Source organism: Salmo salar, chromosome ssa17 (assembly GCF_905237065.1).
Source record: "Salmo salar chromosome ssa17, Ssal_v3.1, whole genome shotgun sequence".
NCBI classification, from domain to species: Eukaryota; Metazoa; Chordata; class Actinopteri; order Salmoniformes; family Salmonidae; genus Salmo; species Salmo salar.
Window position 1 is genome coordinate 3245228 of NC_059458.1, and position 26045 is coordinate 3271272.

General features: G+C 41.6%; 1 protein-coding gene and 1 pseudogene across 1 annotated transcript in view; one reads left to right on the top strand and one right to left on the bottom strand.

Annotated features, from left to right (window-relative positions):
- Positions 1 to 26045, bottom strand: part of LOC123723758 (C-Jun-amino-terminal kinase-interacting protein 2) — a 154278-nt gene that overhangs the window by 60973 nt on the left and 67260 nt on the right. The window contains exon 2 of the mRNA XM_045700352.1: positions 9235 to 9340. Coding sequence (XP_045556308.1) covers positions 9235 to 9340 — 106 coding nt within the window. The remainder of the gene's footprint in view (positions 1 to 9234; positions 9341 to 26045) is intronic.
- LOC123728129 (gastricsin-like) lies at positions 18597 to 25421 on the top strand (annotated as a pseudogene).

Sequence of the window (26045 nt, forward strand, 5' to 3'; positions counted from 1 at the left end):
GACAAAGACGTGCAATGAGAGACAGTGACTTTTACCACTCCTATCTGAGTCCGAGCCATAAACCTGAACCGGGGTGCTGAGAGCGCGTGTGGAGTGAGCGTGGAGAGAGAGAACAAGCTCAGGTGAGAGAATCGTGTACATAGGAGAAACGGAAATATCTACTTGGATATTAAAATGGGGACATTATCAAGGGCCATGAAATGTGACAGGCAAAAGTTACAAGTACCGTTAGGAAAATGAACTGTAAACGATATCTGAAGAAGACACGATAGAATGCTTAGTGCCGGGTGAAGGAATGGGGGGTGGTGGTAACGCCCTGCTAACTATTTAGACTAAGAATGCATTGAGATACTGATCTTTCTTTACCAGGCCACTCAGGACAGGAAAACAGGGACAAAAGGGGGCTGTAATGAGAAGAGGTATGACCGGCAATAAAAGGTTGTTTATAAATGTATGTTCTAACAGGGATGAGTGCCAAGTTGATAAACTGGAATTTGAGCCCTAGACTCAAAGTAAGCACTGAGGTCAGTCATTCTAAATTGACGGTGGATAATTTATAAAATGTTTTAGTTGTGATTGGGATACAGCGAGAGAGAATTGCTAAAGCATGATGAGGAGAGGAGGGCGCTGCTAACATTTATGTGGCTGAGAGAGTCTCCAGAAACTTATCTCTAAGTGTCATCCTGAGGGGAGGTGGTTTGTTTGGGGGAATCACTGGATCATAGCTTGGGAGAACCATGAAAGTTTTTAGTTTTTTTTGTCTTACCCTGTATTCCAAATGTTTATGTTGCATTGCATCAATGAGAGGTGCTAAGTTATTAAACATGTACTTCGTTTCGTTTTTCTTTTCAAGTCAATATGTTTTTAGGTTTCGTGGAACATGAGGGTGTTCATTGTTCCAGAGGAGGGAATGATGTATATTGACTAACTGATTTGAGAAGGTGGTAGTATTTTTATAACTGTAGAAAATGCATTAGGAGTATAGTGTGCTATGGGTTAGATGTAATGCTAGAGGAGTATCATCCCCAGAGACTGTATATTGTTACAGGAGATAGCTCATAGAAGAGGGAGGATAGCTAACTGTACACAATATGGGGATTTAGTTGAACATTACACATACCTAGATCATGGTGAGAGTAGAAGAGATACCACTGGCATTTAAGACACTATGGTAAACTTATAGGACACCTGTGATTCAGTTTTGTTAGGTTGGATATTATTCCCAACTCATACATTTTCCCCCAACTTCTAACAGCCGTTGAACATTTGACAGATTACATGCAGGAGGTATTCTCACGGCAGGCGCTGTAGGGACAGTTACTGAAGGGCAGTACTAGTAGCGAAGGATGCTATATTGATAGCATGGAATTGGACTACTGCACAAATGAGGGGTATTGTGAGACTATAGTCATGGGCCATGTTGGAAGTAGCAATGGTTACTTTAGTAGCATTGTTGGTATATCAGTAATGACGACTCATGTCACATAGACTGGTTAGTGGTAACTGGGGGACCAATGGAAGGACAGGGGATGCTGTTATTCAAATATCACAAATGATGTTATCAGGAAATGACCCATGTGTTGCAGTGTGCATATCCTCAGGTGGAACCAAGATATAACCAAGGGCACGGGCTGAATTCTGGAGATTGAGTACATCAAGAGACACCAGGCGGGGGTATTGGGACAGCGTTGGTTGGGGACACACACTACTCTGTACAGTACCTGCAGCACTAAAGATCATCATGTCTCTCCTTGGGGTTTGCATAGTTCTCACGTGAAGTGAGGTCCAGCTGCATAATGGGTGAGTGAAGACACCATGACAGAGAGAGAGAGAGAGAGAGAGAGAGAGGGGTCATTGTACTCTGAACAAAATGTTGAAGGAATTGATGTAAAAGCAGATACAGTGCTGAGTTACCTCAAGAGGATGGAACGTGGATTAGGGATACGCACTTGCATATCAGGTGACGTGCCTATCAGGTGAAATGGAGCAGATGGGGAACAAAGTGAAAATGACATGACTTGGGAACACCTCTCGGAACCTGGGGCTGAAAGGGGAAGACTGGGTGAAAGCATGAGGAAGCTTTTTAGAGCTTTTATTTTTGTGGAACCCAGCAGGAAAGTATCCTGGAGGCATAGAGTCAGGTGAAGAGAGAGTGGGAATTGTCTGAGTCTCAGACTTTGGTTATCATGCATATATAATTATGCATAGCTTATCACCTTGTTAATACTGTTATGTTTTGTGTGTCTTTTCGTTGCTTTCCAAGTCTTGTGCTATCACTCTCTTAGGAACCAGAAGGGGGAAGTGGAGAAACTAAAAGCTGCTCCATCTGACATGTAACAAGACTGCAGATTCAGCTGGAATGGCATTTTGTTATGTGATGATAGATGGGAATAAAATTGTGTGATCATAGTACAGAGGCCATAAGTCTCTGCATTTGTACACCTCGCGGTGACTGTTTGTTCATTGTTTGTTTAGTTGTTTGTTTGTTTGTTTGTTTAATTCATGTTTTATAATCATGTTAGTTTTTTATTCATGTTTTATTATCATTGTTTATGCATTTATTAGTCATTTCCAAGTTTATATGAATTGAACATTAGGATGCTATTGTTCAAGAGGGACTGTTGGATTCGACATTTTGAACATTGAGATATTAAATAAATGATATAGAAGAAGCATAGAATATTAGGAGTGAAAGAGACGACTGGGTTTTATGTCAGAAGTTAATGGTTTTCTGTAGAAAGCCAGATGGCGTTGGAATGTGTTGGGGGATGGGAGGAGAGCACCATGTTGATACAGGAAAGACAGGTGGACATATGTGGATTAGGTAAGGTCAGGAGGTGAGGGTTGAGGTCGGGAGGTAAGGTCAGATCCCCTTAAGGGAGTAATAAGGGTTTTGTATCCTGTTACCCTTTTCCTGTTGAACCATAAGATGCAAGGATTGGAAAGAAGGAGGAGTGTCTTAAGTGGGTTGTATATAACTGTGATGGAGAGAAATGTTTTGCTGTCTGAATACAGTTGTACAGAACCCTTGGGAAGAATTAAACTTGGTTAAAGCTTATCTAGTGTCCGTGAGTTATTTACTCTGAAAAATAAGAACCTAACAATGTGTATGATATTGGATGTGATTTAGTAAGAGTGTGTACGATGTATGTATAAGAGTAAGACTATAATGTGTGCTGTCCAAATAAATAATAACTCCGCCAATTTTCATGGTTGAGTGTCTATGTGTGTAACATGTAGTGCGTATAGCCTTAATATTCATGATGATAATTGTAATCCTTATCATATCACCGTCATAGTTGCATCATAATTACCTTTAACATCATTGAAAAACACATCCCAGCATTTCCATAGCAATTGACGTTTCACATGATCATGAAAGAGACCTTGCATTACTCTAGAGACGGCTTCACTACAGTACAAATGTGTTCCGTACAATTTGTTATTATTCCCCAATGCCCCAATTCTGATATCTTCCCCTTGCTTGTTGCAAACATTTATAAACTTGTAGACAAATACATAAAAAACATAGACAAACAAGAAACATATTAAATTATAAAACAGTTCTCGACAATAGAGAGAGAGGTAGAGAAGAGAAGAGAAAAGAGAGAAAGAGAGAGTGAGAGAAGAGAGCGAGATCAGGTGTGTGTATGTATAAGTCCGTATGTGTAAGCGAGCATGTAATTGAGTACATGTGTGTTTATATCCACTTTATAGTGTTGAGATATTTTTACAGTTCCCATAATTTCTTTTTTTCGTAACCTGAAGTCCCTGTAGAATGTAGTACAGCCATGGTGTTATGGAGCTGTCTCAGAATAGCTGTCTATCTATAAAGAGTTTGTCCACAATGAGAAAGGCACGCTTACCCTTCTCCCTCTGTTGCTTCTGTACCGGATACAGTCTCTTACGACGTTCGTTTATCTCCCCTGGAAATTGGTCATTGAGACCGAATTTGGTCCGTTCAAGCTCCTTTCCCATGCTTTTGATCAGCTCCTTTTGTTGGCAGTGTTCAAATTTTGCGATGATCCTCATTTTCAGATCATGCCATAGATTTTCAAGTCGATTTATGGCAAAACTGTAACCCGGCCACTCAGGAACATTCACTGTCTTCTTGGTAATCAACTCCAGTGTAGATTTGGCCTTGTGTTTTAGGTTATTGTCCTGCTGAAAGATGAATTCATCTCCCAGTGTCTGGTGGAAAGCAGATTGAACCAGGTTTTCCTCTAGGATTTTGGCTGTGCTTAGCTCCATTCGGTTACTTTTTATCCTGAAAAACGCCCCAGTCCTTAATGATTGCAAGCATACCAATAACATGGTGCAGCCACCACTATGTGTGAAAATATGGAGAGCGGTATTATGTCGTATTGGATTTGTCCCAAACATGACACTTTGTTTCAGGACAAAAAGTGAATTGCTTTGACAATTTTTTTGCAGCATTACTTTAGTGCCTTGTTGCAAACAGGATGCATGTTTTGGAATATTTATATTCTATACAGGCTTCTTCTTTTCACTCTGTCAATTAGGTTAGTATTGAGGAGTAACTACAATGTTGTTGATCCATCCTCAGTTTTCTCCTACATTATCACAGCCATTAAACTCTGAAGCTGTTGGTGAAATCCCTGAGCGGTTTCCTTCCTCTCCGGCAGCTGAATTAGGAAGGACGCCTGTATCTTTGTCGTGACTGGGTGTATTGATACACCATCCAAGTGTAATTAATAACATCACCATGCTTAAATTAATATTCAATGTCTGCTTTTTTTTACCCATCTACCAATAGGTGCCCTTCTTTGCAAGGCATTGAGAAAACTTCCCTGGTCTTTGAATATGTGTTTGAACTGTACTGCTCAACTGAGGGACCTTACATTTAATTACATGTGTGGGGGTACAGAGATTAGGTAGTCATTCAAAAATCATGGTAAACACTGTTATTGCACACCGAGTGAGTCCATGCAACTTATTATGTGACTTGTTAAGGACATTTTTAATCCTGAACTTTAGTCTTGCCATAACGAAGGGCAATACATGACCTTTCAGCTGTTCAGTTTGTTTTCATTTGTACACATTTCTAAAAACATAATTCCACTTTGACATTATGGTGTATTGTGTGTAGGCCAGTGATAAAACATCTCTATTTAAACAATTTTAAATTCAGGTTGTGTGAATACTTTCAGAAGGTGCTGTGCGAGACAGAGACATAAGAAAGAAAGAAAGAAAGAAAGAAAGAAAGAAAGAAAGAAAGAAAGAAAGAAAGAAAGAAAGAAAGAAAGAAAGAAAGAAAGAAAGAAAGAAAGAAAGAAAGAAAGAAAGAAAGAAAGAAAGAAAGAAAGGAAGGAGTAGGGAGGTAAAGGGAGACACTCCTTTCATCTGATAGCTCAGTGATTCATGCCTGGGTCTGACTCAAAGGACTTGTAGTCTTCTGTCTGCTCCCAACAGACTGACTCCCCTCCCTCTTTCTCTCGCTCTCTTGCATTCATTCATTCTGTTTTTCTCTCTACTAATTTCTCTATTCTACTCCCAAAGATTGATAGATGCCAATGTAAGGGCTAACAGGAAAATGAGCCATCTGCTTCCACCTGACCAGGCGTTCACTGAGATTCATTATAAGGGGTAAACAGAGGAGGGAAAACAACTTGACTCATGCTCATTTCTAGCTCATCTCTTGAGCTCGTCTGTAGCTTATTTCTAACTCCCAGACACAGACAGACACAGTCAAGTCATGAGACTGCAGGGAAACATGCAGAAACTGTCAGGAGAAATCAGACTCAAACCTCCCTCTCCTCTCCACTGAAGCATTATGGGAAATATAGGCCAGTGTTCTCTACTCTCCCTTCCTCTCCTCTTTACTCAATCTGCATAAGAATCACAGTGAGAACATGTTTACCTGTGAAAGTACCAAAGTTAGTAAAAAATAATACTACTACAACATAATCATTCATGTTATTCAGAATGTCAATATTAGGGATTACAAACCACTGGATTTGCTTCTCTGTGTGTGATGGGGAAATGATCTATTATTAGGTTGATTATTTCTGTATGTATGTGCAGTATGTGTATGTGCTGGCATGTAAGTATCGCAGCTTACTACAATTCAACCAAGTGGAAAAACATCATTACACACATGAAAATATCTATGTTTTCTTCATTCTCAAAGCATTCTGTGTCATCTTCAAAAATACATTAGTAACTGCAACAGTTTCCACCAATAGGATAGAGGGAGGCATGGGCTTATGTTGTCAAAACATTACATTTTAAAGTTTTCAAATCTTCTCTCCAACTAAATGCCCTTTCTGGTATTTTAAGATATTAGATGATTGAGACTCATATCTCTGTTACTGACATAATCAGTTTAAGCCAGTTTATGATGGTGTGTGTGTGTATGTGTGTGTTTGTTTACTGTATTTGATTGGGTGATTGTCATCTACCAGTCTCAAGCCATTGTCAGTCGTTAAGCCTCTCTCACACAGTCAGTGGTTTCTGTTAGTATACACACGTGCCATCATTTATGTGTTTGTGTATGTGTATATGTATAGTGCATTCGGAAAGTATTCAGACCCCCTCCTTTTTCTACATTTTGTTACGTTACAGCCTTATTCTTAAATTGATTAAATATTTCCCCCCCCTCATCAATCTACACACAATACCCCATAATGACAAAAAAAACGTTTTTTAGATTTTTTTGCAAATGTATAAAAAATAAAAACAGAAATACCTTATTTACATAAGTATTCTGACCCTATGCTATGAGACTCGAAATTGAGCTCAGGTGCATCCTGTTTCCATTGATCATCATTGAGATGTTTCTACAACTTGACTGAGTCCACCTGTGGTAAATGTGGAAAAGCACACCCCTGTATATATAAGATCCCACAGTTTATGGTAGAGTGGCCAGACGGAAGCCACTCCTCAGTAAAAGGCACATGACAGCCCACTTGGAGTTTGCCAAAAGGCACCTAAAGGACTCTCAGACCATGAGAAACAAGATTCTCTGGTCTGATGAAACCAAAATTGAACTCTTTGGCCTAAATGCCAAGCGTCACATCTGAAAGAGACCTGGCACCATCACTACGGTGAATAATGGTGCAGGCTAAAATAATGGTGTGGGGATGTTTTTTAGCGGCAGGGACTGGGAGACTAGTCAGGATCGAGGGAAGGATGAACGGAGCAAAGTACAGAGAGATCCTTAATGAAAACCTGCTCCACAGCACTCAGGATCTCAGACTGGGGCCAAGGTTCACCTTCGAACAGGACAACAACTTGAAACGCACACACAAAACACACTTACGCACACTTACACACACACACACACACACACACACACACACACACACACACACACACACACACACACACACACACACACACACACACACACACACACACACACACACACACACACACACTGAACTCTGAAGCTCTGTGTTTAATCCAGAGTGTTGGTCTGATGTCAGCAGGATTAGTTTCTGTGGGGATGAGCAACGTGGTGGGGGTGGGGTTGATTATGTAACATAACACAGAGTAACACCATCTCTGGCATACACCCACACATTTTTGAACTGAGCAGACTGGGACTGTGTGCACCGTTGGGTTATCTGCATTTGAAATATGACATCTTAGATTGCAAGGATACAAGCGTTTCCCTCGACTTGCTTTCTGAGGTTGTATTTTTTTAGGGTCTTCTCTACACATTGACAAATTGCTTTGTAGAAAGGACTTTGCATGTCACTGAAAAAATCTAACTAGATTCCTCTGGCTTTTTGTTGCTGGATTAATGAGGCAGAAGCAAAAACATCCCATTTAGATTTGTGCCATAAGATTAACAGTAGAAACCATCTCTCTCTCTCTCTCTCTCTCTCTCTCTCTCTCTCTCTCTCTCTCTCTCTCTCTCTCTCTCTCTCTCTCTCTCTCTCTCTCTCTCTCTCTCTCTCTCTCTCTCTCTCTCTCTCTCTCTCTCTCTCTCTCTCTCTCTCTCTCTCTAATCCCTGTATCCCTACACATACAGTGGGGATTCGAGGGAGGAAAAAGGAGGGAGGGGAATAAGATAGAGAGGAGGGGGTTTCGAGGTAGGAGGAAGGGAGGTTTTCTCTGAGCGGATCTCTGCATAGCACGGAGGAAGGAATGGGCAGACAAGGGAGAGAGGGGAGGAGAGGTAGAAGGGAATGATGAGGGAGGAAGAAGGTTGTCTCTGCATAGCAGCAAACTGCACTGGATCATTCACCCTGTGCTGCAGCCATGGCTCAGAGCCACACAAATAAAACATTCACATCCCTCGGGAGAGAGAGGGGGAGACAAAGACGGAGAGAACGGGGGAGAGAGAGGGGGAAGGAAGAGAGAGAGAGGGGGAGACAAAGATGGAGAGAACGGGGCAGAGAGAGGGGGAGATATGAAAGAGAGGAAACAGACCCAGTGCTTCTCCAGTACTACAGGACTGGATTATTCCTACCAGATCTCGGTCTCTAAGAGGGGATCTGAGTTGTACATTACAGCACAGTTCCATTCATATTCTGCTCTGATGTTGGAGCTGATGTTGATAGGATGGAAATGAAAGAGCAGGGCTGTGCTTAGTGCATCTATAAGGTCACTAATGTAATGACGGCAGCACTGGTCACACAGGTATTAACAGCTAGTTACACTGTCACTTATATAAGAGATAAGCAGAGCAACACAGAAATTGGCAGTCTATCACTCTCTCTCTCTCTCTCTCTCACTCTCTCTCTCTCTCTCTCATTTTCGATCTTTCTCTAGCTCACCCTCTCTCTCTACTTGTTATTAACTACCTAAGGGGAACGGCAGACACCATTAGCAACTTTTAATAAAAGCCATGAGCACCACGTGTTGACACAGCCGCACAAAGAAACCCAAACAGTTTGACATACAAGTTGCTTAGCTTCAAATGTGTAGGAAGACATCAATCAATCAAATGTATTTATAAAGCCCTTTTTACATCAGCCGTTGTCACAAAGTGCTGTACGGAAACCCAGCCTAAAACCCCAAACAGCAAGCCATGCAGATGTATTTTTGTTTTATTCTATATGAGGATATTTTAGTAGTTTGCAGCAGTAGTTTGTAGCCATCTGCAAGTTAATCTATTTAATGATGAGTGCAGAATAGCCACCAGAAAAGTTATTTTAATTACAGACCTGCTGTTTCACTACATTACATTGGTGTGCGTGTGCCTGTGCGTTTGTCTGTGTGCATTCTTGCATGTGTATGTATGCGTGTGTGTTTGTGTCATACCTTTTCATAGGGATCAGAGTCATAGTTGAGTCCTATTCCACAGTCGTCTGTGATTTCAGACAGATCCTCATCATCAAACTCCTCAAGACTAATGTCATGGGAAGGCCTGGAAGAAAAGGAGGGAGAACGTTAAAAGTACACACAGATAGTAGACACACCACACCCACCATCATAAACTGGCTTAAACTGATTATCAGGAGCAGAGATAGCAGAGACACACACACATTTGTGACACACACACCAGTTTGGGATTTCACCCCCAGTCCTCATGTACCTGACCGCTCCTCCCTTCAAAGGGGAGCATCTCTCTGACTCATGTCCACACAGATTGCTCCGACCCTGGGGAAGCCTGCTCTGAGATATGGCCTGTCACTGTCTGTCTGTCACTGTCTGTCTGGGTCTGTGCCTCATTCACCACACAAGACACAAGAACTCACACACCCTCCATCTTTTGCTTTGCTCTCTAAGCAGACAGAGGAGTTCAGCACTATTCTCTATTTTTTCAGGTCCCCAGTTTACAGACATAACAGTGCTTAAATGACTTCATCATCCTGTTTTCTTAGTTTCTATAAAACATCTGTATATCTGTGGTCCATTAGTTCCAACAGAGGCTCAGCTCTCTACTCAGCCCTCTACTCCATTAGTAAGAGACTGTGAGGCTCAGAGGGAAATGCTGCATTGCAGGTTTTCTAGTGAGGACAGGACAGTCCAGACAGGGCCTAGTACAGATGTATACAGAGCCACTGCGAAGCAGGGTAGGTCAGAAAATACATCGGGGGTAGAAATGTGAAGCTAGATAACTGTCTAAATCAGGGCAGAACTGCATACCTTATCAAAGCTCAATCAGTAATAAAATCAGTGCTAAATCAACAATCATGACTAGTTCACACACACACACACACACACACACACACACACACACACACACACACACACACACACACACACACACACACACACACACACACACACACACACACACACACACACACACACACACACACACACACACACACAGCTCCTGACCAGCAGGACAGAATTTGGTATGTCATCAAATATGAAGTGCTGTGTGAAAATAAACTATTCAGGCCTTTGTGAGCGCTCTTTACAGGACTGTTGTTTCTGTATCAGTGTGTGTAGAAACTATCTCCAATTATGTTAATATTAAAATAGACAACTTGGTAAATATCTGGAGAAGTATTTTCCAGCACATTGTTATTCATGACCTTGGAGAGGTGTTCATATCTCAGTGTATTGTGCTTTATATCTGTATTACTGATTAACACTGTTGGAAACGGTTAAACGTTGAACATTGAGATATTAACTAAATGATAAGGAGTGGAAGAGAATGGGTTTTATGTCAGAAGTTAAGGGTTCTCTGTAGAAAGCTAGAAGGCTTTAGAATGTGATTGATGGAGGAGAGGAGAGTGACGTGTTGATTTATGGAAGACAGATGGATATCTGTGGATTAGTTGAAGGAGGGATTGAGGTCAGGAGGTGAGGGTTGAGGTCAGGAGGTGTGGACAGAGTCCCTTAAGGGAGTAATAAGGGTTTGGTATCCTGTTAACCTCTTTCTGTTGAACAATAAGATGTAAGGATTGGAGAGATGGCCTGTCTTAATTAGGATGTATATAACTGTGATGGAGAGAAATGTTTTGCTGTCTGAATACAGCTGTACAGAACCTTTGGGAAGGATTAAACTTGGTTAAAGCTTCTCTAGTGTCTGTGAGTTATTTAGATCTGTAAAATAAGAACCTAACAACACTAAGTGCTTATTATGCAGTAGCTAGGGGATTTCCAATGACACAGCCAAAACAAGGGACATCTCCACTCTTTAGGAATGTAGTGAAGTAAAAGTAAAAGTAATCAAAACTATAAAGAGTCAAGTAAAGTACAGATACCTCAAAAAACTACTTAAGTAGTACCTTAAAGTATTTTTACTTACCGTAATTTCCGGACTATTAAGGGCACCTGAATATAAGCCGCACCCACTGAATTTAAAAAAATATATTATTTTGAACATAAATAAGCCGCAGGTGCCTACCGGTACATTGAAACAAATTAACTTTACACAGGCTTTAACGAAACACGGCTTGTAACAAAAATAAATAGGCTTTAACGAAACATGGCTTGTAACAAAAAATTTAAAATTTGCAGTAAACTTTAGTTGTCTTTTTGCACTGAGTCAATTCCTCACGCTGCTGTTTCCAACGTCTTATCATCGACTCATTAAGACCAAGCTCCCGTGCAGCAGCTCTATTTCCTTATCCAACAGCCAGATCAATCGCCTTCAACTTGAAAGCTGCATCATATGCATTTCTCTGTGTCTTTGCCATGATGAGGGTGACAAAATGACTACCGTAATCAGAATGATGGGAAGTTTGAGAGTGCTCAATTTAATCTAAACAGTAAACAAAAAGTTGTTTGACCTTAACCCGTTCGGCAATTTCATTGGTCTAATGAAAGCTTCATGCCGCCAAAAAACTGAGCACGTCACAATGTGTTTTTATGGAAAAAAAATTGAAAGCAGGAAAAATCCATATATTAGCCGCGTCATTGTTTAAGCCGCGAGGTTCAAAGCCTGGGAAAAAAAGCTGCGGCTTATAGTCCGGAATTTACGGTAAGTACTTTACACCACTGCAAATACATTTACTTTTAATTGAAAGAGACAGGTATAAACTCTTTATCTCCTCTATCTTTCATCTCTCTCTTACTTCATAATTTCTCTCTCTCTACCTCTCATCTTTCACACACCAAAATGTTGCTACATCTTTTGAAATGTTTATTTAGTTGATGGCTCCTGAATTGTAGTACAATTGTGGTGTGATGTCTGCCTGAAAGTCACCTATAAAGTGTAATAAAAACCTAACAGTATACAGTATTTCACGCATGTTGACTAAACATCAGATCACATCGTATTTCTACATACCATTAGTAATAACACTGTGGACTCTATTTTTGGCAGGTGTTAAGGTGGCGCTAGTGTCAAACACACGCTCTTAGGCAATTTCGACTTGTAAAAGCCAGCGCTCTGCTGTTTTGTAACCCTGGCGCCAGTAATTTACCTGTCTTATATCAACTCGCTTGTGCTGCGTTGGGAGGGGTGGAAATATTGTAGGTGTGTCTTTAAAAATGTGTGCCAAAGTGCCCATTTCCAGCAGTGATACTGGTGATATTTAATACTCACTGGTTGCTGGTCTTGGGAATAACGCAGTTGGTTATGGCATCGATTTTGCTAGAGGAGGCGCACAGTAGCCTAATCAGTAGCCTAATCAGTAGCCTAATCAGTAGCCTATAACCAATGTCTTATTCAAATATAATGAGCAACATGTTTTTTCTTTATATTGGACATCATTTTTCTGATCGCTGCCCTTGGTAGCCTCGGCTATTGACCGGTTTGTTTACCTTTCAAATGGCAAGGTCACTAACAGGCCATATACATGGTGATGGTAGGCTAATATTACTATAATAGAGTTTAACGTTTGGGCATTGTCCAATTGTTCTTGGCTCGAATATGCAGTGCATTTAAGAAATGTGAATGCAATGTTTGTAGACAAATATTTCCATGTTAAAGTCAATAACAAAAACTAGATTGGCTACATGTTTGTTATAACTAGGCCTATTGTAGGGTTACTGTATACTATATAATAAACTGTGTTCAATGGATAGGAAAAACATCCATGCCTCAGGTCGAAGGGCCCTTAGTCCTACATGTGTACACATTGCCTTATGCTCATAGAACAAGACATTCGATTCATGATATCGTGTTTTTGACCAAATGCTATGAAGAAACATTGCTGTTTTAAAAACAGATTGATTGTTATATTATTTAATTTGATTAAAAACCAAACTTATTAGAAAGATTCACTGTCCATGAGTTTATGTTGAGAACGGACATGGCTCGAATGCAATGGAATATCTTCTGCTATTTCTGAAGAAGTGCAAATATGATGTAAACAAAATATCTGATCATTTACACATCAAAGAAAAGTGTCTCAGCTCAACAAAACCATCTTTCCTGGTTTACCACGGCAAATCTCCTGTGGCAATTTCCCGACCCTTTGTATGAATGGAAACTAATGTTTGTCATGTCCTGGCCAGTATAAGGGTTAATTGTTATTGTAGTTTGGTCAGGACGTGGCAGAGGGTATTTATTTTATGTGGTCCGGGGTGGTGTTTTGGAAAAAGGGTGTTTGATTTAATATTTCCGGGTTTTTGGTTTATGGTCTATGTTTATGTATTTCTATGTGTTGTCTAGTAAGTGTGTTTCTATGTGGAGTTAATTGGGGTGGACTTCCAATTGAAGGCAGCTGTGTGGTGTTGCCTTTGATTGGAAGTCCTATATTAGTTGGGTGTGTTTGTCTGTGTGTTTGTTGGAAATTGTTCTGTGTTTAGCCTTGTGCCTTGCCAGACTGTCAGTGGATCGTTCGTTTTGTTGTTTTTGTGTTCGTTTTTGATTTAATAAATGTTCAAAATGAACAAACACAGTCCTGCTGCATTTTGGTCCTCCTTCACCGACGATAACCGTGACAATGTTGGTGTAGCCTACTGTTATTATTTTATTTGTTTCCTATTTATAGTATCCAAAAGTGTCTCGTGTGGTCATTTATTATCAACATCAGGGGTACAATATCCTAGACTGTCCATATTTGAAATGTGTAACTAAACCAACTCAATCGTGGGGATTGAGTTACTTGTGCCAGAAGGGCGTGGGCTAGAATCAAACCAACGCCACCACAATAGACATATACAGTACCAGTCAAAAGTGTGGACACACCAACTAATTTCTTTATTTTTACTATTTTCTACAACTTAGAATAATAGTGAAGACATCAAAACTATGAAATAACACATACAGAATCATGTAGTAACCAAAAAAGTTTTCAACCAAAATATATTTTAGATTTTAAATTCTTCAAAGTAGCCCCCCTTTGCATTGATGACAGCTATGCACACTCTTGGCATTCTCTCAACCAGCTTCATGAGGAATGTTTTCCAACAGTCTTGAAGGAGTTCCCACATATACTGAGCACTTGTTGGCTGCTTTTTCTTCACATTGCGGTCCAACTCATCCCAAACCATCTCAATTGGGTTGAGGTTGGGTGATTGTGGAGGCCAGGTCATCTGATGCAGCACTCCATCACTCTCCTTGGTCAAATAGCACTTACACAGCCTGGAGGTGTAAAACCCTATGCCGGGGATGAGAAGCAGGTGCGGGGAGCTAAACATTTATTCAGGAACAGACATGAAACAAGACAGGAATAACGTCAGCACACGGGTATACAAGGACATAAGACAATCAATACAGAAGCAGTGAACAGAGCGGGGAACCAGACAGATATAGGGAAGTTAAGGACAGAGGTGATTGAGTCCAGGTGAGTCCAATAATCACTAATGCGCGTGACGGGGGGACGGCAGGTGTGCGTAATGATGATGGCAGAAGTGCGCAATGCTGGGGAGCCTGGCGCCCTCGAGTGCCAGGGGGAAGAGAGGGAGCAGGCGTGTCAGGAGGTGTGTTTTGGGTCATTGTCCTGTAGAAAAACATATGATAGTCCCACTAAGTGCAAAGCAGATGGGATGGCGTATCGCTGCAAAATACTGTGGAAGCCATGCTGTTTAAGTGTGCCTTGAATTGTAAATAAATCACTGACAGTGTCACCAGCAAAGCACCCCCATACATCACACCTCCTCCTCCATGCTTCACGGTGGGTACCACACATACAGAGATCAACCGTTCACCTACTCTGCATCTCACACAGACACGGTGGTTGGAACCAAAAATTTCAACAGACCAAAGGACACATTTCCACCTGTCTAATGTCCATTGCTCGTGTTTCTTGGCCCAAGCAAGTCTATTCCTCTTATCGGTGTCCTTTAGTAGTGGCTTCTTTGCAGCAATTCGACCATGAAGGCCTGATTCATGCAGTCTCCTCCGAACAGTTGATGTTGAGATGTTTCTGTTACTTGAACTCTGTGAAGCAATTTTTGGGGCCGCAATCTGGAGGTGCAGTTAACTCTAATGACCTTATCCTCTGCAGCAGAGGTAACTCTGGGTCTTCCTTTCCTGTGGCGGTCCTCATGAGAACCAGTTTCATCATAGCACTTTTTTGCAACTACACTTCAAGAAAATGTGAAAGTTCTTAAAATTTTGGGGATTGACTGACCTTCATGTCTTAAAGTAATGATTGACTGTCATTTCTCTTTGCTTATTTGAGCTGTTTGAGGCTGCTCCAAAACACCACCGGTGGAGAAAAAGTATTCAGAGTGGACTTCTAGTCCTACTCAGGAGGCGTGCACACCATCCAGGAATAAAGAACTCTCCGGAAAGAAGAAATGCGGGGGTGTATGTTTCATGATTAACTACTCATGGTGTTATCGTCGCCAAACACATTGGCTCCAGGTCATCTACAAGACCCTGCTAGGTAAAGCCCCCCTTATCTCCGCTCACTGGTCACCATAGCAGCACCCACCTGTAGCACGCGCTCCAGCAGGTATATCTCTCTGGTCACCCCTAAAGCCAACTCCTCCTTTGGTCGTCTCTCCTTCCAGTTCTCTGCTGCCAATGACTGGAACGAACTACAAAAATCTCTGAAACTGGAAACACTTATCTCCCTCACTAGCTTTAAGCACCAGCTATCAGAGCAGCTCCCAGATCACTGCAGCTGTACATAGCCCATCTATAATTTAGCCCAAACTACTACCTCTTCCCCTACTGTATTTATTTATTTTATTTATTATTTTGCTCCTTTGCAATATTTGAACTTTGAACTTTCTTCAAATTACAAATCTACAATTCCAGTGTTTTACTTGCTATACTTTATTTACTTTGCCACCATGGCCTTTTTTGCCTTTACCTCCCTTATCTCACATCCTTTGCTCACATTGTATATAGTCTTATTTTTGTCTACTATATCATTGATTGTATGTTGTTTTACTCCATGTGTAAAGTGTTGTCGAACTGCTTTGCTTTATCTTGGCCAGGTCGCAATTGTAAATGAGAACTTATTCTCAACTTGCCTACCTGGTTAAATAAAGGTGAAATAAAATTTAAAAAAAATAAAATTGTGATAACATACATACATACATACTCAAGTCCTTTCGTTCACCCAACCTATAATACCTCACAATCAAATGCCGATGTCACAACGTCCACAGAAGGTGGCGCCTCTCCCCGTTCGGGCGGCGGGCGCCGGCCTACTAGTTGCCACCGATCCCCTTTTCTGTTTCGTTTGGTGATGTCTGTTTAGGTTAGCACCTGTTTTGGGTTAGGTCATTAGTGGGGTTATTCAGTCTGTCTGTTTTTGGTTTGGGGTTATGCGGGATTAATTTTGTTTCGTCCTACGTAGGTTGGGGATTTGATTATGCTCCACTGTGCTGTATTTTAGGCATGAGGGTCTGCTGGGCTGCGTCCCAGCTCATTTTGGATTTTATTCCTATTTTTTTTAGTTTGGTACCCTGCCTTGGATTTTTGGACTAATTTCATTAAACGTGTGTTTCACGTAGTTCTGTCTCCTGCGCCTGACTTCACCCCTCCTACACGTTAAAGATGGTTTCTGACAGCCGACCGTATTACCTCCTAAGAGAATTCTCTTCGGTTATAGTGACAGCCATGTATATTCACCCTCAAGCCGATACCACGACGGCCCTCAAAGAACTACACTGGACCATATGCAAACTGGAAACCACATACCTGAGGCCACATTTATTGTAGCTTGGGATTTTAACAAAGTAAATCTGAGGAAAACGCTACTGAAGTTCTATCAACACATTGACTGTAGTACTCCCGCTGGGAAAACATTGGATCACTGCTACTCAACTTTTCAAAATGCCTACAAGAACCTTCCCCGCCTAACGTCAGTACAGAGACAAAGTGGAGTCCCAATTCAACGGCTCAGACATGAGAAGTATGTGGCAGGGTCAACAGACAATCAAGGACTACAAAGGGAAAACCAGCCACGTCACAGACACCGACATCTTGCATCCGGACCAGCTAAACACCTTCTTTGCCCACTTCGAGGATAACACAGTGCCACCAACGCGGCCTGCTACCAAGGACTGTGGGCTCTCCTTCCCAGTGACCAACGTTAGTAGACACTTAAGCGTTTTAACCCTCACAAGGCTGCTGGCCCAGATGGCATCCCTAGCAGTGTCCTCAGATCATGCGCAGACCAGCTGGATGGAGTGTATATGGACATATATAATCTCTCCCTATCCCAGTCCGCTGTCCACACTTGTTTCAAGATGTCCACCATTGCTCCTGTTCCCAAGAAAGCAAAGGTAACTGAATTAAATTACTATCGCCCTGTAAAACTCACTTGTCATCATGAAGTGCTTTGAGAGACCAGTTAAGGATCATATCATCTCCATCTTACCTGACACCATAGACCCACTTCAATTTGCTTACCGCCCCAATAGATCTACAGATGATGCAATCGCCATCACACTGCACACTACCCTATCCCATCTGGACAAGAGGAACCTATGTAAGAATGCTTTTCATTAACTATAGCTCAGCCTTCAACACCATAGTACCCTCCAAGCTCATCATTAAGCTCAGGGCCCTGGGTTTGAACCCCGCCCTGTGCAACTAGGTCCTGGACTTCCTGATGGGCCGCCCACAGGTGGTGAAGTTAGGAAACAACACCTCCACTTCGCTGATCCTCAACACAGGGACCCCACAAGGGTGCATTCTCAGCCCCCTCTTGTAATCCCTGTTCACCTATGACTGCGTGGCCACGCTTGCCTCCAACTCAATCATCAAGTTTGCAGATAACACAAAAGTAGTAGGCTTGATTACCAACAATGATGAGACAGCCTGCAGGGAGGAGGTGAGGGCCCTGGGAGAATGGTGCCAGGAAAATAATATATTTTTGTACATTTGAATGTTGCAGTAATAGGACCTAGGCATAGCGTTTGAGGGAGCGAAAGAGAACATAATTTTTATTGCAAGCCTTGACCCCAATGACTAAACTACCCCCTTTTGAAAGAAAGAGAACTGCTGATTTTCAGGGACTCATGAGGCTCATTTGAATATCTTGAAGCACAGCAAAAATTATTTGTGAAAAAAATCATTTTGACACCGCTGAACCCATAACGCTACCGTAAGCAAAAAGATTTACCATCACGTTTGGTTTGTTAAATTAGAGCCCTGTACCTTATCTAATCTGGTCATCTCCCTTATAAAGGTTCAGTAAACTAATAGTACTGTTTTGGTTAGCGCTGCTATCGGTACAGGGGAGTAGGGGCTTGCCTGCACACTGAATAGAGAATGTGGAGTCAGGGGAAAAAGGAGCTGATAGTCACCTACTTAAGTCTGATAAGGGATGTGTACACACACACTCACGCGTACCCATATCACACCCGCTTGCATTCATGTGTGCACATATGTATGTTTGGTACAGTATATAAGATCAGTCCTGACCCAAGCTAAGGTGTATCCACCACTGGTTGTGATTTCAGGAGTGACCATGAAGTGTCTCGTTATTGTGCTGGTATGTGCTGTGCTCGCTGAGGGAATCCACAGGTTAGTACTCACTTTATTTCTTTGTCACATTTTCACTCCAGCTGCTCTTTTTCATTAAATTCTCCCTAAAACACAATTTTCTTTTCTCATCTCTCATAGTCAATGATAACTCCTTGTCGCTCTCTCTACCCCTATTTGCATTTGCAGAGTTCGACTTCATATCTGAGTGCATCTGTGTTCTTGTTACCCTAGGATCCCTCTGGTGAAGCATAAGTCAATCCGTGAGAGAATGATGGAGAAGGGAGAACGCCTGCCCTACCAAGACCCCGCTCTCAAATACTTTCCTGACGAGTTCGCTGGCTCCACCACCATGTACATCAACAACTACGCTGACGTACGTACATGCTCTTAAACCCAAGCTTATGGTCTATCTAGAATGTTACTCAATGTCCTGTCTATATCTGTCTATGTCCACAGTAGTCTATTTTCATATTTCAGAATGAAATTCTGATGTAGGCTAATGTATAAAATGTGAATTATAGGTCTAACTAGATAACAACCATGTCACAATAACGTCTAACTCCATGAAGTAGAGTCTAAACCAAGCCAACCACTCTAGATCTGATGCGTTGTTTTCTGAATGTATTAGCAGCACCTCTATCTTTTGTCAACTGTATTATCCCTGTTGTGTTTTCCAGACCACTTACTATGGAGCCATCACCATCGGTACTCCCCCAGTCCTTCCAGGTGTTGTTTGACACTGGCTCTGCCAACCTGTGGGTTGACTCTGTACTCTGCAACACTCAGGCCTGCAGTGAGTACAGCTGGATAGCTTCATGACAATGAAAGCCACTGCTAGCTAATATTACAACAACCTACTACATGTGTCAACGAACTGCTACTTCCTCAACAATAAATTTTACTAACTGTACTACTACTATTACTACTACTACTGTACTACTACTACTACAGCACATCTACTACTACTACTACTACTACTACTACTACTACTACTACTACTACTACTACTACTACTACTACTACTATCAGAGATATTTTAGTCCATTGTCACTTCTACACACTTCCCAGATAAATCAATTGTATACAGTATATTTCCTCTTTAAGTTGTTTGTGTCCCTTCCTCCTGCAGACGCCCACACAAAGTTCAACCCCCAGCAGTCGTCCACCTACTCAGCTAATGGGCAAACTTTCTACTTGCCCTACGGAACTGGCAGTCTCAGTGGAGTCTTCGGATACGACACCGTCAACGTGAGTTCCACCATAACAACCTTACAAATACTTAACTACTTCTACCACAGTTATTCTTCACTACATGCAATAAAAAGCCACAACAGATACAGCCACAACAGTACATGTACTTCCATTCTAATAAAACCAACGTGTTTCCATGATGCTGAGTGTGTGTGTTGTTTGTCACCTCTTTAGGTCGGTGGTATTATCCTCAACAACCAGGAGATTGGTCTGAGCACTGACGAGCCAGGTCAGACCTTTGCTGTGGCCCAGTTTGATGGTATCCTTGGCCTTTCCTACCCTTCCATCTCAGCTGGACAAGAAACTCCCGTCATGGACAACATCATGTCACAGAACCTTCTGCAGGCTAACATATTTGCATTCTACCTGACCAGGTCAGTACTCCTACCATCACTTATACCACATACATACCACCACTTACCACAAATATACCACTACCACTACTTACCACACATATACCACTACCAATACTTACCACAAATATACCACTACCAGTACATACCACACATATACCACTACCACTACTTACCACACAAATACCACTACCACTACTTACCACACATATACCACTACCACTACTTACCACACATATACCACTACCACTACTTACCACACATATACCACTACCACTACTTACCACACAAATACCACTACCACTACTTACCACACATATACCACTACCACTACTTACCACACATATACCACTACCACTACTTACCACACATATACCACTAGCACTACTTACCACACATATACCACTACCACTACTTATCACACATATACCACTACCACTACTTACCACACATATACCACTACCACTACTTACCACACATATACCACTACCACTACCTACCACACATATACCACTACCACTACTTACCACACATATACCACTACTTACCACATATATACCACTACTTATCACAAATATACCACTACCACTAATTACCACATATATGCCATTATCACTACTTACCACACATATATCACTACGTACCACATATATGCCACTATCACTACTTACCACACATATATCACTACCACTATTTACCACACATATACCACTACTTACCACATGCATACCACAACTTACCACATATATGCCACTATCACTAATTACCACACTTATACCACTACCACTACTTACCACACATATACCACTACTGACCACACTTATACAACAACCACTACTTACCACAAATATATCACTTTCATTACTTACCACACATATACCAATACCACTACTGACCACACTTATACCACTACCACTACTGACCACACTTATACTACTACCACTAATTACCACAAATATACCAGTTCCACTACTTACCACACATATACCACTACCACTACTTACCACACATATACCACTACCACTACTTACCCACACATATACCACTACCACTACTTACCACACATATACCACTACCACTACTTACCACACATATACCACTACCACTACTTACCACATATATACCACTACTTACCACACATATGCCACTTCCGCTACTTACCACATATATACTACTACTTACCACACATATACCCCTACCACTACTTACCACACGCATACCACTACAGATGTCAGATCTTAATTAGACCCCTTTCACCGCAAGAGGAAAATAATCCTGCAGAAGGAGGATTTGAATATCTGAAGAATTATTTAGAATTGTACGAGTGGGCAGCTGGAAGCATATTCGTAGGGGGTAGATATATTTACGTTAGGGATAATCAGTTGTTTTAGATAAATAGTTTTAATATCAGTTGAAGATCAAGCAATATGCAGGTTTAATTATTGTTTCTTCAATTCCTGTGTGGTCCAGCGCATACAGGCACTGACCCCGGCACATATATGTCAGAGTCGGCATGGGTTCAAATTCGGCCCACTGCCCTTTGACTCATGGATCAATGTCTATTTTTGACGCATTCATTTTGTGTGGTTACATGATTAAACCAGAAACAACTCAAAGGTTAACAGTTTAGGAATTCATTCTGAGTGGTTAAGTTTAGGGCTATGGTTTGGGGAAGGCTTAAAACAAAATAATACAAAATGACACGCCTATGTATCATCAGTATACATAATATTCTTAATGCTCGCTAGAGCATTGTGATCTGCCATAGTGCAGTGGTCTAAGCAGCTCATACCGAACCTCATGAGTTTGCGCCCTGTGCTGAGCGATCTAGTGACCAGCCTGAGACTACATTAGACCCTCAAGTTAATTGCATTTATTTAAATGTTTTCAAGAAGTAAAATTAATCAACTAAATCGTCTTTGGATAGGCTCAAATGTATAAACATCTTGACAGCTTTAAGAAATGAAATATTAAAGGCACACAATACAAGCTTCCAATTCACACCAAAGACCAGAACTATATTCACAAATTATACATACCCTAACTATAAAACGCGGACAAGCATCCACACTGGAGGAAGGTTTATTGTTCCACAGCAGGCCTACATCTGTCAATCAGATGATGGCCCAAATCAGCTCATAAACTCAGCCAGGGAAACAAACAGTAGCGGTTTTCACACCTTTTCACACATACTTCAGTACCGCTCCCTAAAAGACGATATCGGCGTTACCTTAGTCCTGCTTGCAACCAAAGTGTTTCAAGATATGTTCACCCTCTGGTTGGTATTGTAATAAGAACAACAGAGTACTTTTTGAGCAGACTAAGGGTGATGTATCTATTTGACAAGCATTCCATACAATAGAAATAAAGTATCCACTGTGGGAATTGACATGACACTAATGTTGGTGTAGCCTATAGTTACAATTTTATTGGTTTCCTATTTATGTTATCCAAACGGGTCTGATATGGTCATTTCTTATCAAGATCAGGGGTAAAATATCCCTGGACTGTCCATATTTAAAATGTGTAAATAAATCTAGTAAATTGGGGGTGATTGAGTTATTTGTGCCAGAAAGGTATGGGCTGGAATGGTAGGTCTATATGTGCTCGCAGAAGGCAGAAGCCCTAACCCACTACACCCCACGACTGAACTCAATTTTGAACTTAGGATACACCTGAAACTTCTCATAGCCTAGTGGAGACCAATATCTATCTTCTGTTATTAAGCTATATCAAACGACGGTTGTTTATGTGTATGACTGCATTTCAGATACATGTTTGTACATTTGAATGTTGCAGTAATTTGACCCAGACCTAATGTTTCAGTGAGAGGATTTTGATATTTAAATAGCAAGCACTGATCGACTGCCCCAGCATGGACAGAAAGACAACTGCTCTTTTTTCAGGGACCTACAAGGCTCATTTGGATTTCCTGATACAGCAGGAAAATGAGCAGTGACAAAAAAGTGATCAAGTTAAGATCTGACATCTGTACCCCTACCACTACTTACTTACCACACATATAATGTACTACTACCGGACCTCAATATAAAATACACACAGATATCACAGAACCTTCTGCAGACCAATGTGTTTGTTTTCTAGATGACCAGGTAATATATTTTAATGATGTACTTACATATTTATGTACATAATCAATGTTATATTCATTACTCCTGCTCCAGAAACTAAATCACTGAAATAAGAATTCAGATTTTTGAGAAGAAAAGTGTCTTCTGTGAAGAGTGAACCATCTTCTTGCCAACCTCCTATCTATGTAAAACTGTTTGATGGCTTAAAACTTTTTCTGTGCAGGGACAGTCAGCAGGGCAGTGAGCTGTCGTTTGGAGAAGTGGACACCACCAAGTACCAGGGTCAGATCTACTGGACCCCCGTCACCTCCCAGACATACTGGCAGATCGGCATCCAAGGGTAAGGATCAACCACACCAACCAAACATACCTAACCATACACTGACATCAGAACCACCAGGAGCCTTCAAAAGCTGGGATGAAAAATGTCTAAGGCCGCTGTCAATGCTAGTCTGTCTGTCTGTCTGTCTGTCTGTCTGTCTGTCTGTCTGTCTGTCTGTCTGTCTGTCTGTCTGTCTGTCTGTCTGTCTGTCTGTCTGTCTGTCTGTCTGTCTGTCTGTCTGTCTGTCTGTCTGTCTGTCTGTCTGTCTGTTTGTTTGTTTGTCTGTCTGACACTAACCCTTGTAAATCTCCAGGTTCCAGATCAACGGTCAGGAGACAGGGTGGTGTGGGCAAGGCTGCCAGGCCATCGTGGATACAGGCACCTCCATGCTGACTGCACCCAGACAGATCTTGGGAACCCTGATGCAGTCCATTGGAGCCCAGCAGGACCAGTATGGACAGGTAGCAGGAAGCCATTATAAACCATTACAGACCAGTACTAACTGACACCATAAACCAGTGTAATCCAGAAAGTAGAGGATGGGGAAACCAGTGCAGACCAGAGTTAACCAGTACAGGGATGTTTTGTGTCACTCATGTCTGTGAATTGTTTGTTGATGTAGTACACAGTGAACTGTAACCAGATCAACAGCCTGCCTACTCTCACATTCACCATCAATGGAGTCAACTTCCCCCTGCCGCCATCTGCATACATCCAGCAGGTGAGTTAGTGTGTGTCTGTCCGTGTGTTACCCTCTATGACTGATGTTAGGATAATGAAGGCCATTTTAGATGGCTCAAGCTGGTCCATAAGCCATGTGCATGCCTAAGCCATGTGGCAGTAGTGCATGTGTGTTTATCTGTGTGTGTGTGTGTATTGCACTCAACATGCGTGTTCTCCTCTCTATCCAGAACAACCAGGGTGGGTACCAGTACTGCTTCGTGGGGATCATCCCCACCTACCTGCCGTCCCAGAACGGACAGCCCCTGTGGATTTTGGGAGATGTATTCCTCAGGGAGTACTACTCCGTCTACGACCGCACAGACAACCAAGTGGGCTTTGCCACCGCAGCCTAAACCTGACCAACATGACCATGACCGCAAGCCAACACAGACACCAACAGTTCTTAGAAGTCTACCACCCCAAACCTCACACAGAATCTATTCCACCTCTGGCCATTCTAGAACAACAATCACCAAAGGCATCAATTCTGAATCACCCATAGCAACCTCTCTTATTTTAGAACACATATTACCCATAACAACCACTCTGGTCATTATAATACGCATATTACCCCTGGCAACCACTGTGGGTCAGTTTGGCTTTGGTCCAGTGGGGTTAAAGCAAGCATCGACATCATTGGGTTAAAGCTGTGGTCTTTGTTAGATGCTAATATATTCAGTTCAGCTGTAAGGTTGTTTCCTTTCTACTCTGGCATTGCAATGACAACCTCCTAATTCCCAGACAACATCGGATGTGAACACAGGTTCAGCCATGTTGCTGATTGCATCATGATGCTGAGTTGCAATTCTGAGTTGAGTGAAAAAGAAAATGACATACAGAAACACAGTGAAATATGAAAATATGATTTTTGACACTTAAATGCATTTCATCTCAAGACTGGATGTATTTGGTGTTTCTTTAGCTTCCATTTAGACTCAATAAACTGTTGAAGTGCACAATAATCCTATTTGTTTTGAATCCCTGTATCTGACACATCAAGCTCATGATGCCTGTAAGACTGAAATCTCACCTCACATTCACCACTGACTGTTGCCAGAAACTGCAACAAAAAACAACAAGAGCATCTTACCCAATTGGAGCCTGTAAATATATCCAACCATCTACACATCATACATATAGAAATAACTAAATATCACAGAGTCAAATATGCCATCTGTTAAATGACATTAAGTCCGAAGTCTCCTCCCTGTGAAAGCGACTTCATTGAAAGCTTCAACATTTCACTTCTGCTAACGAGCTCTCATTATCTGTCAGGGATTTCTTCGTCGGAGGACGATATAGTGAAATTATCGTCGGAAAAAGATTACCAAAATGCAGCAGGGTTGTGATAGTTCATTTTTTGAACATTTAATAAACTCAAAAAACGAACATACAAAAATAACAAAGACGAACTCACGATTTACAGACAGTCCTGTTAGGCTTACACACGCTAAACACGAAACAATCTCCCACAAATACACAGACAAACACACCCAACTAATATAGGACTTCCAATCAAAGGCAACACCACACAGCTGCCTTCAATTGGAAGTCCACCCCAATTAACTCAACATAGAAACAGATCA